Source organism: Protopterus annectens, chromosome 12.part0, assembly GCF_019279795.1.
Source record: "Protopterus annectens isolate FY-2018-M chromosome 12.part0, PAN1.0, whole genome shotgun sequence".
NCBI lineage: Eukaryota > Metazoa > Chordata > Ceratodontiformes > Protopteridae > Protopterus > Protopterus annectens.
In genome coordinates, this window is record NC_056746.1 from 248,875,071 (window position 1) to 248,890,168 (window position 15,098).

General features: G+C 43.7%; 1 protein-coding gene across 1 annotated transcript in view; it reads right to left on the reverse strand.

Annotated features, from left to right (window-relative positions):
• LOC122816485 (mitochondrial Rho GTPase 2-like) overlaps positions 1–15,098 on the reverse strand; it is a gene marked incomplete in the record, with an annotated part of 1,688,264 nt that overhangs the window by 391,703 nt on the left and 1,281,463 nt on the right. Inside the window, 1 exon segment of the mRNA XM_044089310.1 lies at positions 11,343–11,473. Coding sequence (XP_043945245.1) covers positions 11,343–11,473 — 131 coding nt within the window.

The window sequence follows — 15,098 nt, forward strand, 5'->3', positions numbered from 1 at the left end:
ACATCCACCTCCAAGAAACTGATAGGGTGTCCACCTTCCAAACCAGAGGACCTGGGAATCTGCCACAATAAAGAGAAAGTTGTCTGTTCAGAGTGGAGGCAAATAGATGTACTTGAGGAGTACCCGACCTATGAACAATATCCAGAAACACATCTCTATGCATTATTCATTCATGGGATTGAGTCATGGACCTGCTCAGATCATCTGCCACAGAATTCTGATTGGAGGAGATATAAACTGCCTGAAGGGTCACCTGGTACTGAAACCCCAAGCCATGAGAGCTAACCTGCAGAGAAGGTATGACTTCATCCTCCCCTATTTGTTTACATACCAGAGAACTGTAGTGGTGTTTTACAAACAGTTTTAGAGGTCCTGGATGGAAAAAGAGGATGGAAAGCTTGAAGAGCTAATATGACAGCTTTCATATATTTGATGTTAATATGGACTTCCTTTTGAGAAGGAGACCAAAGACCCTGCAACGTCATAAAAGCAAGGGTTGCTCCCCATCTAGGTTGGAGGCATCTGTAAACAACTCTTGAGTGGGAAGAGGAGAATGCTACAGAAGGCCTGGGTTCAGGGAAATCTGCTGAATCCGCCAAAGGAGTTCCTTTCTGAGACAAGGGAGAAGTGGAACCACAAAACCAAGTTGACGTGCATGCTGCATCCAAGCTGATTTCAGGTTCCACTGAAACTTCCTTATCTGAAGTTTGTCCAGAGGTAGCATGGGAATGGTGGATGCCATGAAACCCAGAAGCCTGAGAAACTCCCTGGCTGTAACAGAAAGAAGAGGAAGAAGACTGAGAGTAAGAAATGAGAGACTGAACTTTTGCAGGAGGCAGAGATGCCAGCATGATATCTGTTTGCAACTTGCAACCCAGGAAGATGTGGTCCTGTGATGGGGAAAGAAAGGACTTTTTGAAATTTATTGTGAACCCCAACCTCTGCAGAAGAGAAATAGTGAACTGTTGATTTTGTTCCAGAGTCTCTGGACAGGGAGTTAGAAAAAGAAGATCCTCCAGGTAAGGGTAAACCCAGATGCCCTGAAGTCTGCAGTAAGCAATGACAGGAGCGAGGCACTCTGTGAATACCCTTGGGGCAGTGGAAAGACCAAAAGGCAAAGCTAAGAACTGAAAGTGCAAGGAAGCAACAGAGAAACATAAAAATTATCTGTAAAGGGGATGAATAGGAATGTGAAGATAATCATCCTTGATGTCAAGAGAGGCCATGCAGACAGTACAGTTTTGTACCTACCATAAATGTAGATGTTCGAGTGCTAATACAGCTGCAGTAATCACATATGGGTTTTCTGCCGTCAGGCGGGTCCTCGGTCGGCCGAATTCCAAAGTCTAGGTCCGGCGTCGGTTGTTGTTGCTTTCTTTCTTGACGTCAGTGCGACAGGGGTATATAAGACACAGCCAACGCCATTTTCTTCAGTCTTTCTTGCCCCAGATGTCAGGTGCCCCAAGAAGGAAGGCAATACATAAATTATATATATATATATATATATATATATATATATATATATATATATATATATATATATTTATGCAATGCAATATAATCAAAAATCAGTAGTTGCAAGCAAATATACCACAGAAGGATAACCCAATCAGGTTGTATGAGGAGGGGTTAGCCCCTAGGCCTTTACCAAGAGGGGAAGGAGGGAGGGAAACCTGTACTGCAGCTGTATCAGCACTCTAACATCTACATTTATGGTAGGTACAAAACTGTACTATGTTCATCGTCCATACAGCTGCAGTAATCACATATGGGTAGAATCCCAAAGCTACGCACAGGGTGGTAGGCACTAGGTGGAACTGGGATGAGCCAGAATGCCCTGCAACACAGCAGTGGCAAAGCCTGCTCTAGTTTTGGAGTATAAGGGCAGGTGGTAATGTTTGGTGAAGGTATGCACAGAACTCCAAGTGGCTGCCTCCAGAATATCTTTGGTGGGAACTCCTCTGAGGAAGGCTGTAGAGGTAGCTGTGGCCCTGGTGGAGTGGGATCTGATGCCTGTAGGGACAGATTTTCCATGAAAGGAGTAACAAAACCGTATGCAGTGGCCTATCCATTTTGAAATTGTCTGTTTGGTAACTGGCTTCCCTTGAGCTCCCACAGCATATGACACAAAAAGTTGTTCTGATTTCCTGAAAGGCTTTATTCTGTCCAAATAATAACGTAGCTGTCTATGGATGTCAAAGGAGTGTAGCAGCCTTTCCCCTTTGTTTTGAGGATTGGGGTAAAAGGTAGGTAAGTGTATGGCTTGATTTAAAGCTACCCTGGATACCACTTTAGGCATAAATGACGGGTTGGTTCGAAGGGAAACCCTGTCCTGATGGAAGATGAGAAAGGGCTGCACAGCCATGAGGGCTTGTAGTTCCGAAACCCTACGAGCTGAGGTAATGGCCAGAAGGAAAGCTGTTTTCCAGGATAAATATTGCAAATCTGTTGAGGCAGCTGGTTCAAAAGGAGGCAATGTTAATTTTTCTAGAATGTAATTAAGATCCCAGGCTGGTATTGGTTGTTTCCTTGGAGGTCTTATATTCTTAGCCCCTCTGAGGAACTGTCTTAAGAGTGGGTGAGAGAATAAGGGTGGATCAGTGTTGAATTCTGCAGAAATGGCTGAGGCATGAATTTTTATGGAGGAAAATGAAAGTCCACTGTTCAACAGCTCAGGCTAGATACTGTAATATCGGAGGCAAATTCAGTTTTCTAGGATCCTGGCCTTTTTTCTCATTCCAAGAGCAAAACCATTTCCATTTTGTGGAGTAAGCCTTTCTAGTAGATGGCCTTCTGGCCTCCAAAATGACATCCTGCACCTCTTTGGGGAGTAGAGTCTGTTGTGGTGTTAAGGAATTTTCCATGCAGCGAGATTGAGTGTTTTCAGCTGACTTTGAAGAGTTTTGTAGCTGTGCTGAGTCGGCAGAAGAGGCATTAGAGGTAGGGACCAGGGAGGAGTATGCGTTAGGCTCCTCAGGAGTGGGTACCAGTGTTGTCTTGGCCAGTCTGGAGCAATCAGTATCATCTTCGGTCTGTCTGCTCTTGCTTTCAAGAGTACCTTGGGCAGAAGAGGCAGAGGTGGGAAAGCGTAAACTGTCCATGCTGTCCAACTGAATGAGAGGGCGTCCACTCTCCAGGCCTTTGGATGAAAGGTCCTTGAACAGAACTTTTCCAACTGATGATTCCTGTGGGAGGCGAAGAGATCTATGTCTGGCCTCCCCCAAGCTTGGATTATCTTTGTAAACACTTGGGGATGCAACTTCCATTCGTGTGGATCTGTCATATTTCTGCTTAGATTGTCTGCCAGCGTGTTTTCCAAACCTGGCAAGTACTGTGCCTGAAGTTCGATTTGCCATTCCAGAGCCAAGTTCCAAAGTGTCATGGCTAGTCTGCACAGGGGGTATGAATGTGTTCCTCCTTGTTTGTTTATGTACCACATTACTGTGGTGTTGTCTGTTCTTATCAATAATTGTCCTGGGTGCAGGAGGTCCTTGAAAGCTGTAATTGCATTTATCACTGCTAGCATTTCTTTCTGATTGATGTGAAGGTGCTTTTCCTTTTGGGACCATTTGCCCTGAATGCACCTGTCTGTCATGTGCGCACCCCAGGCGTAATCTGAGGCGTCTGTTGTGATGACTTGATTTGCTTGAGGCTTGCAGAATGGGAGACCTGTGTTTGTTTGACATGCTTGGGCCCACCATAGAAATTCCTTTTGCAAACATGGAATTATTGGTATTATTGTTTCCAAACTGTGGCTGTGTTGAGACCATAGGTGTTTTAGGTACCATTGAAGTTTCCTCACATGCAACTTTGCACATGGGATTAAAAGAATGCAAGATGCCATGAAGCCCAGAGCCTGCAGGATTTTCCTTGCAATAAGCCTGGTACAATTTGCTAGTATTTTGAAGTACTGAGTTAGTTGCCCCTGTTTTTCTGGCGTAAGATAGGCCATCTGAGTGTTTGTGTCCAAGTTGGCACCCAGGAAAGTTATTTTCTGAGATGGTGTTAGCCTGGATTTCTCTTTGTTGACTGTGTATCCCAGGGAATTCAGTAACCGTGTTACATAAGCCAGATGTTCCAGAAGTATGTGCTTGCTGTCCCCGCTTGGATCAGGCAGTCGTCCAAATAAGGGTAAATTTGTATCCCTTGAAGTCTGCAGTAGGCAATTACAGATGCCAGGCATTTCGTGAATACTCTGGGTGCAGTAAATAAGCCAAAGGGCAATGCAGAGAATTGATAGTGAATTGACCCTGCAAGAAATCTGAGGTATCTTCTGCAGCTTTGTCTGATTGGGACATGCAGGTATGCCTCCTTGAGGTCCAATGTTACCAGCCAAAACTCCTTGCCCAGCATGGGAAGAAGCTGCTGTAATGTGAGCATCTTGAATTTTGGTACGAGTAAGAATGTGTTTAGGATGGATAAGTCCAAAATGGGTCTCCAGTCGGTTCCTTTCCTTGGTACAAGAAATAGCCTGGAATAAAAACCTTGACCTTGTTCGTGAGTAGGTACCTCTTGAATAGCTTTCATGTCTATGAGCTTTGAAATTTGTAGTTGTGCCTCTGCCCTTTGATTGTGTGGCAGGTTTGGCATGCCTCTCATTTTTGGAAGAGTGTGAAAATTAAATCTGTAGCCTCTGTTTATAACGTCCAGGATCCATTTGTCTGTTGTGACAATATGCCAATTTCTTGTAAATAATGCCAGCTTTCCTCCCCAAGGGTGCTGCCAGCTGAGACTTGCTTGGCATGGAAAGGAGGAAGTCATTGGGTTTGTTTCCTGTATTGTTGTGCACTGTCTTCGCCACCTCTTGGTGCTGGAGTTTGCCATTGCCTGCCTCTATATGATCCTTGTGATTGCCCTCTGCCCCTTGTGCGCCTGTATCTTCCTCTTTGGGGCTTGTCCGTGGCTGGAAAGGACCAGTTTTTAGAAGGCCAATTTCTGCTAAAACGTGGTGGTTGAACCTGTAGAAAAGCTTTGACAGTTTGCATAGATTTGGCTTTTTCTTCCATTTTCTGTAGTATCTCCTCAGCATTAGTACCAAATAGCACATCCTTTTGTAAAGGAGCATCTAGTAGTTTAGCTTTCACATGATCAGGCAAGATTTGTTCCCTAAGCCAGGCATGTCTACGAATGACTGATCCTGTAACAGCAGCTCTACCTGAGGCCTCTAGGGCATCACAGCCACATTTGTAAGGTGTGTTTACCCACTTGTTCTGCACTATGCATCATATCCTGCAACTCCTTCAAATCTGGTTGTTCAGGTTGAGACATTTTATTTCTTAACTGTGATAACTGAAACTGCTGATATTTAAGCATATGAAACTGACAATTTAAGGCCCTCATGGCTAGGGTGGCCGAGGTATATACCTTTTTTCCCCACCTTTCTAAGGATCTTGACTCTCTTTCGGAAGGTAGTGGATTCTTAACAGTAGAGGCCTTCATTCTCTTGGGGCCTTGAGAAATGGTTTCAGGGTCAGCATTATGGCTTTTGTAAAGAAATTGGTGGGAGTTAGGAACTCTGTAGTACCTATCAGGCTTGACTGGGGCAGGAGGCAGGGAATCCGGATTAAGGCAAGCCTCCGAATAAACATCATCAAGTATGTCCAAGACAGGAGGTATCGCCAGAGGTCTGTGGTGAGGTAACAAAAGAAATTCCCTAAGTCTTTTCTTGGAATCAGAAAAGTCTTGGCCTTCTCAATGGAACTGTTCCCTCAAGGTGTGCAAGGTTTCCCCAAAAGAAAAATCCTCTGGAGGAGATACAGAAGGAATGGACTGCTCTGCATCAGAATCTTCAAAAGGGGAGTAAGAGTGTTCCTCTACATCAGAATGTTCTGAAAAAATGAAGCCCTGATCAGAAGAGGGAGAATCTTCCTCCACTCTGGGTCTCTTGTCTGGAGGGGGTTGGGAACCCCTGATAAGAGTAATTAAATCCTCAGCCATTTTAAGCATCTGCTTTTTAGGCATGGGGCCTGGAGATGGGCCCTGTGCAACAGGCCTCTTGGGATGCCTGGCTGATTTGGACTTAGTAAAGGCCTTAATGGAAAAGGAAGATGAGGGTCTAAAGACACCATGGGTGGAAGTGGACCTGTCCACATTAGGAGGCTCAACGCTCACAGTGGCTTCGGTGGTTGTAGTCTGGGTATGGGCCGAGGTACCCGCGGTCTCGGTTACAGAAGACACTGCCAAAGAAGTGTCGTCGGTAGTCGGGGACTGCATAGGCGTCTCGCTGAGAACCGGACCACGTGTAGCCAGTTTTGGCGTGGTGTCGGTGGAGACCACGGACCTCACATGTCGGTCCTTGTCCTTGCGTTTTTTTGGACAAAATGGTAGTCGGAGTCTCCGACGACATTTTATAATCAAAGGCTTTACCAAAAAGGTGCTGGGCGAACTCCGCCCGACGCTTAATAGTGCGTTTATTGAAAGTAGCGCAAAAGCAACAGCCCGAGACGTCGTGGTCTGGGCCTAAACAAGGTATGCAGAGGGAATGGAAATCCTTATGCAGTATTTGCTTCCCACAAGAAATACAATTGTTAACTTTTTGTGACATCGGTCTGAGGCAAGAAAAGTTTCCCCAACGGGGTACTTAGCTTTAAAGAAGACTTTGGTTTCCAATTTTTCGTAAATTCAGGAGCTGGCCGACCGGCACTTGTGAACTGCTTCTGCTTCGGGCACCACGCGGCAAAAAAGACTGGAGAAAATGGCGTCGGCTGTGTCTTGTATAGCCCTGTCGCACTGACGTCAGGAAAGAAAGCAACAACAACCGACGCCGGACCTAGACTTTGGAATTCGGCCGACCGAGGACCCGCCTGACGGCAGAAAACCCATATGTGATTACTGCAGCTGTATGCATGATGAACATCTCAGGAAGAATAACAGAAAACAAGGTTTGCAAGCACAGCATGCGGAAGATAGGATCTTTCAGAAAAGTACTAGGTGAAAAAGATCCAAAGGTCTCCATGGGCTATCTTTGCTAGGTACAAGAAACATCCTGGAGTAAAACTCTCTTCCCTGAGAGAGGTAGGAACTTCCTGAATTGTTCCCTGATGTATCAGCTCCTGAAGCACCTGTGGAAATAGATGCAGTTGGTCTTGAGGTGGTTGTGGAATGCCCATAAATGGAGGAAGAGTTTTCCAGACCGTGAAGTACCCTGGTTTGATAATGGAAAGACCCATGAGTATTAAGTAATAGTTTCCCAAACTGGAAGAGATGAGGAAAGACTTAGAGAAAGAGGAACAAGACTGAGATGAGTGTGGTACTCACAGACTACCTGGCTGGTCTGGTAAGGGCTGCTTCTGGGTAGGAACTGGCTGAGAGGGCTTAGACCGAGGAGCTCTCCTACCTTCCTTTTTGCTTTTACAAGTGGGCAGGCTAGCTTGTTTTCTAACAAAGGATGTCTTTGAGGGATAATTCCTCTGAAATTTCGGAACAGGTGAAACAAAGATATGTTTTAAGTCCTGCAGTTCCTTGCTTTTCTCCTGCAAAGATTTAAACAAATCTGCAGATGCAGCCCCAACAAAGCGCTGTTGTCTAAAGAAGGATCCATTAATTTTGCTTTGATATCACCTAGAAGTGCTTGAATTCTCAATCCTGAACACCTCCTACGAACAGATCCAGATGCCACTGCCTTGAAAGATGCTTCTACTGCATCATAGCTGCATTAAGTGGAGTGGCAAGCTACTTGATAAGAAGCTGCTAAGAGAGACATAAGCTGAATTTTAACATCAGAGTCTGGGAGGTGAGAAACTGCTTGAGAAAGAAGAGCCAAAACACATTTGGTCATATGGGTTTGGTAATTTATAGCACAGAATGCTAAGGTGGCAGAAGTACATACTTTTTTCCTATTCTTTCCATAGTCTTGCTCTCCTTATCAGAAGGGAGAAGCTTGGTGGATGGCAATAGACTGGAAATTTTGTCAGAAGGAATGGAAACTACTGTAGGATCTGCTGAGAGACATCTGTAAAGAAATTTACAGTCTTCTGGCACTTTATAAAACCAATCAGGCCTTTTAGGAGCAGGGGACTGAGAGTCTGGGGCCTTAGACACTGAAGGAAAACGCATCCAAAAAGGCTTGTAAGACTGGCGGTACAGCAGAAGGGGAAGGAGAATCCGTTTCTAAGAATATCTTTTCTTCACATCAGAAACCTGAGAGCAGTCCCAGTTAAAGAATTCCTTCATTTCAGCTAATGCTTCCCCTAAATGCGATCTCATCCACTGGAGAATCTGCGCCACTAGATGGGATGGAATTTGAGTGGACTAAGCCAAGTACTCATCCTCAGATGATTCCAGTACCCTAACTCTTTTGAATGTGGAAGAAGTTAAAGGAGAAACAGGATCAGCTGAAGGAGGCTTAACAGCCATGAGTGCATTAAGCAAGTCTTGAGAAAGAGTTTCCCAATCTGATTGTGGAGTCTTAGGTACATAAATGTATTTAGTTTTCTGCTTCTTTTTTAACCTGACATCAGCGTGATGGAAAGTGGAGGGACCCGATGTAGGCCTGCACTCAATATTAGTTGGAATATCCTCATTGACTAGTATCTGAGGGATACCTTGAGGGCTTTCTGAAATAATGTGCCTTGGTTCCCCCTGACCGTCCAATGTGCAAGTCTGCATGGCCTCCAAGGACATGCCTAAGTCCAATGTGGTACCTGCCGAAGAACCCGAGCCAACCTCCAGATGGACCTCTGAGTCTTCATCGACTTTAAGAGAGAGATCAGAGGTAGAAGGTGCAGCAGATGATTCAGGCCCCAGCTTCTTGGCCTTCCTCTTCAACACAGGCTCGCAAGAAGTCCCAGATGTCCCCTTGCTAGCTAAATGCTTCAGTCACTGATTTTTAAATAAATCTTAAGGGATGAAAGACAGCTACGTAGGGTCTTAGGCATGAAGGCCTGGCAAACGGAGCAAGATGTATGGTCGTGTGTAGACCCCAAACAAAAGAGTCAGAAGCCGTGGCTATCCTTTCTGTAGAATCTGTCTCCCACATTGGTACTTGCCTTTCCTGGATGACATGAAACCCTCACAACAGAGAGCAGTAGCAAGAGAAAAAAGAAAAAACCCAATGGGGCACTTATCTGAAAATTGAACCAGCAGCAAATGACTCAGGCAAACAGATCTAACTATCAAGGATGGCATTTGGACTGCAGCAGAGAAGTTCCGAGGATTTACGTGCGGATATCATTTTATTTTTATGTATTTTTATGGCCAACGTACTCCTAAGCCATTCACGTGAAGTCTCAAGTAGCAATAGTACTTAAAAGCTCTTGTATACTGGCTGGATGTCGGGTTGTCCTTGGTGGAGGATCTCCCTCATGTAAAGAATACTGCAACATTAGAACAGAAGGACATCACCCTTTCCACTCCCTCAAAGGCAGAGTGTTCAAGACAGGCAGAAACCAATCTCACAGGAGTTGAAGCTTTCAGCTTAGCTAATTCTCCACCCCTCCCAGATCTCCCCTCCAAGGAGGGAATTGGACCAGAGCTGTCCAGTGCCGAGGTTCCAAGGGGAAGCAACAGCTCTGAAAACCTCGGAGTCAAAGTCAACCCCCCCCAATCTGGCACTGATGCTTCAACTCTGAGACTTTTCCTGCTCAGTAGGGACTGGCGCTGAACAGGTCAGACACAACATCGGATCCGAAGAAGGTGGTATCCTTGCATTCGAACTGTCAACTCTCTGCGCCCTTGATCTGATGGCTCCAAAACTATGGCTCAGATCAGAGGAGGAGTAACAGCAGGGTGTGAAGGTAGTTGAAGGCTCACGGATCCGATGGGAGACTGAGCAGGCAACACCCCCATCTGGATTTGTGCTCTAAGAAATGTTCTCTTCATCCTGTCCACGTCGGCATCGGAAAGACTATGGGAGGACCTGAGTGAAGAAAGCTGTGGAAGGAAGATGGGACAACTTCCTAGGAGTCTCCTGCAGAAATGGAGACTGAAGTCTGGGACAGACAGGTTCTGGAGAAAATCTCGGGGTCTGGATCTGAGGTTACCTAACCACAGAGGTTATTGGATCCGAAGGTGTCGGTTCAGACACTTTTTGGATTTTGGAGGACGGCTCTGAACTCAGAGCTGGAAAATGCTTCCTGTGTTCCTTCGGTTCCAATGGCTTAGGCTTTTTAGCGAGGGTTTGAGCCCCAGAAGTAAAAGCAATAGAGGAGGAAGAAGCTGGCAAAAGACCCTTCAGGACCAACTTATTTTGCTTATCACTGAATACCCTTGACTTAAAGCCTGCATTCATCTCACACAATACCTGTAAGTGAAAAGGGCCCTAAACAATTTATGCACTCCCTGTGGGCATCAGAATTGGGTATCTTATGGCCACAGGAAGTGCACTTCTTAAAACCGGTTGGCTTATCAGCCATACCAAAAACCAAACTCTAGCCAACAACAAGGGAAAACTAAGAGAGAGAAACTCTAACAGATGTTTTAAACAAAGAAAGGTTTATTATTTTTTTAATACATATTAGAAAGGAAAGATAAAGAAATAAAAATAACCATCAACAATGGTAGAAAAGAATCTCTAATGGTAGAAAGAAGGTCTAGTACCAACAACAGAACAAAAAAGTTACCTAAACAGAAACCGGAAGGTAAGTAAGAGCAAAGGGAGGAAGGCAAAACAGAAATATATATTAAATATTAGAAAACAGGAAGAAAAAATAAATTGTATCTACTCACAAAACCTAGCAAGTCACCCTAGAGCTTGAGAGAATGCAATCTCAACCGAATAGTTAGAGTGGTAAATGAGATCTGAGGTAATCTGGCAAGTCAGGACCATTGTGGGTAAAGGGAGGAGCTTGAGAGTCGGATCCAAGAATCTAACGAGATTGGCCATGTTGGATCAGAGACCTATATGCTGAGGAATGAATGAAAATGACATCAGATCTGTTTTTATCAGCCTGTCATGTGTAATAAGGTGAGAGCCTGAGAATTTGTACACAACAGTCAAAAGCACAGCTCAGAAACCTACTGCATGTTATATGTAAGTCCTCAATGACTACCTTCCATCCACACAGTTTTAGTAGAGTACTTCTGAAAAATTACACTATTCAGTAAGGCATGAAAACAGCAACAAACGCATAAAGCAGAGCTGCTGTTTCTAAAAGAGTAAAAGCAAACTACAACACAATTAAAAGATGTTTTACTAAATACCACAGAGCTTGAAGAATAGTCTAGCTGCCTGTGGGAATAACCATTGTATGAAACTGAACACATGTAATACACTCACAGAAGTACTTTCAAATACAATTGTTGTTGGACCTTCCTTGGCCATCTGAGTTATTTCTACAAACAAGGCGCTGCACTTGACAAATCATCAGAAAAGATCAAAGAAATCAAAGAAAGAAATTACTTACTTCTAAATTTTGCCCCAAGAAGGCCTGCATAAAAGCAGACTTTCCTGTGCCTCGAGGTCCTATGACTTTACAGAGGAAGACATTTCTTTGGGTCTGTCCTTTTTCCAGATCAAGTTTCTTTTCCCGAGTAACTACAGTTGAAAGGGGAAAAAAGTGTTATTGAAGGTGGCCAAAATCCCCACAGGAAGAAATAGCAAAGCTGCTCTTTTTTGATTACACACTACTTCAGAGTCAGGAGGACTGGTTTAAGTTACAGATACATGAATACTCACCATACCGCTCAACTGTCCACAGTTTTGCAGAATGTCCAGATTTTGGCCTCATATTTTCAGCCAGTTCCTCCAACAATTTGTGGTTTTCTGACAAATCACTGAGAACTGAAATCATGAAATAATGACATACATTTGAGTTTTAGCCTTCAGATCCTTCAAAAAATGCAAGCTAACACAAATCCTGTTTTTCTAACAACTTTTATAAGTGCAGTATTTAAAATCTGTCCCTATTTTTCCGCCTTAATCCCCCCTACATTTCAGGCTTTGTCCAGATTTCTTATGCTAAGAGGTTGAGAAGTATGATACTCGCATTATCAGCTGTTCTTTGAGAAAGCCCCTTTGTGCTGAATTAACAGTTAAGAGTATCCTTCCTGAATCTTCTTGATTGGCTGTTCACATTTTTTCTAATACGATGCACATGGAAGCAGACCAACTTTTTCCCAAAGTCAATATCCCTATGCCTAGCTAAAGGAATATGGGCATATAAATAGTCACCAGTTATTGACCATCATTCAGAGGGCCAACAACAAGACAATCACAAGGTTCATAAATACGTACTAGACTACTAATCTGTAAGGATCTTAAGAAACTTATTCATATATTCCCATGGTAATTAGCTCTTACATTGTGCAGTATGACTCTCCACAGACAGGCCACACAAGTATGAACCACCACAGATGGGCAGCACAAGCATATATTGGGTACTTACATGTTTCCTCTGTCCATGAGGGTCACTGATGCTAAATCACAGGTGAATCTGCACATAACCATCCATTCATCCAAGCTATGTTTGAAAATAGTAATAAATTTACTTGGAGAAGTTGATTCTATAAACATTGTATTCTCTGTAACGCATATCTATCCCACCAGCATGTTCTGTTAACATTGCAACAAAGATTACAGTCCCGTCAGTAGGTGTTTCTGATACCACTGGACTTCTGACTGTGTAATAGGTCTGACAGAACAAGGTTTGTTGAGGTTCTGTATGGAAAGCAGAGGTCACCTCTCAGTAGCTAGTATGATACTAAGAAGAGAGACAAGGCTTTGAGGCAATCTACAGTTTTTATGATTTAGTCCTCTTTATTTATTTATTTTTTTTGTGAGGAAGCATTGCTGTCTTTCCAAATAATTGTTTGCCAGACACATACCAAAAGGGGCATTATACTCAATGTTCATCCTAATGAGCGCTGAGGACAGAGGAACAATTACATCCCTGGATCTGGATACCATACCCGTCGATATAAGCTATGCGATGAAAAAGGTCTTCCTTACAATAGTGGATACTTGGGGATCAAAGAACAGTTCATTACCAACACAGGTTCCCAGATCTCTAACTATGGGATCAGTTTTCAGGGGTGCTTGTCAATGTGACATTTACAAAGGACTTGCCAAAGAATACAATTCAATTATACATTTCTTCACACTTAGTTACAGTCCATGGTTTTTGCACAAACTATATGTTTGGGACAGACCATCTTGTAGTATCATGATGTCCTCTGGGGAGTTTATGGCAGCACCCAGTTTGCAGTCATCTATAAATCTGGATCAACCATAATCCTTTAACATTACATTTGACCTATGAAAAGTAAATACCAAACAGAAGAAGTCCAAGGACAGAACCATGGGGAACTCAGCTAGTGAGAAGGTCTTTTGGAGGCGTTATAACCTTCCACCCTTATTTTCTGTATTCTATTTGTGAGCCAGTTTGCTAGCTATCAAGTTAACATAGGTGTTATTATTTAGCTGGAAGAGTCTACCTATAATACCAGAGTGTGGGATGGTGCTGAATACCTTTGCAAAGTCCAGACAGGCAGTGCGCACTGATGTGCCCTTGTCCATTGCCTCTTTGAATAAGTCAACCAGGTTGCATAGGTAGGACTTAAGCTTGAAAAAGCTAAACTGGGCTTGGATGTGATTCTGTAGGTCATCTATACCTTAATTTATTACTTCCATAATGATGCTTTACATAACCTTACAGATGAGGCTGGTCAGGCTTATGGGTCTGTAAGTACCCGGCTCTGTTATGGCCCCTCCTTTGTGCAAGGGAATGACTGTTGCTGTCATCCACTCTTCTGGTATAAAGCCTGTTTTGAGGCAAATGTTGAACAGCCTCTGAAGCGGGTCTGACATTTCATGTTTTAGGCTGGTAAACAGGGCAACCTGGTATGTTATAAGGCCACACAAAGTGCTTTTGTCCTTAGATACTGCTTTGAGAACTTGTCTTTGGGAGACTTGAAGAAGGGGATGACGGTGGGTATTTGATGTGAAAATGCTGGAGGGGGGGGGGCTGGAGCTGAATTTATCTGTAATTAGACTGGCTGTATCTTCTGCTATAGCATCAGCAGATATACGTCTGTGTGTTTGATCTGAGAATGTTTGAGATTTGTTTAGTGTGATGATGTGTGGTTCTGTCAACCTTGTTATTTGTACTGTTTCACAGGTAAGTACTAGGCTGGCTGCCCTTGTGGGACATTTTAAAACTAGACAATTTTCCTTTTGGTGCATGGTTGAAAATTATATATTACTCCTAGTGAGAATAACTGGGATCCTACCATGGTAACAGCTTTGTCTACAATAGCATCTATATAACTACATATCACACACTGTGGCAGACTGTTCAAATAGTAGATGGTTGTCAGTGAACAACAAACAACTGCTCAATTGTCTCAGGCTGCCCGTTTCAACCATGCTGGCTACAGAGACAGTTGGAAAATACAGATCCACGGTTACAACTGCTTGCTACTGTTGGCTGGCGGGGAGGTAGTACCTATGATATTAGGAGTTACTTATCTGAAGTGCTATCTGCTTACGATGAACAATACAAGTATACCCCTGAAAAGGAACAAATCATTTTGTGCAATTACTATCAAAAGTATGCTCAATTTCTTGAGTAGGACATACAGACAAAGTTATGGTTCTAAGTGCCTGCATCTATACATTGCAAAGCAAAAAACAAAAAAGACCGCACCACAAACAGCACCTTGGAAAACTGAGGCAACTTATGACAGCAGAGGAACAATTAAAAAAAAAAAAAAAAAAGACCACTGAACAGCAAATTAGCACAATATAACGCACTTCAAGCAAGCATAGGCCGGGAAATGGCTTAGCTCTTCCTCTTGTCTCACTAGATTTTAACCAAAGCAATTCTGATGTGAGCCGCAGTGGTGCAGCGGTTAGCGTTACAGCCTCACAGCAAGAGGTTCTCCCGTTTGATTCTCGGTTGGAGCGCCTTCTGTGTGGAGTCTGCATGTCCTCCCCACAGTTGAGTGATGTTAAAGACATGCAGGTAGGTGCGAGCGTGAATGGACGTGCCTATGTTGAAGGTTGGGCATCGGGCTGGCAACTCGGCACCGTAAAAATCCACTGCCAATCATGAGCGGGCTGGAGTTCCGCTGTGGCGACCCCTAACAGCCGAAAGTCAATATAATATAATTGCAATAAATGTCAAAATAAGTGCACAGCTATTTCAGTAACTATATGAAAC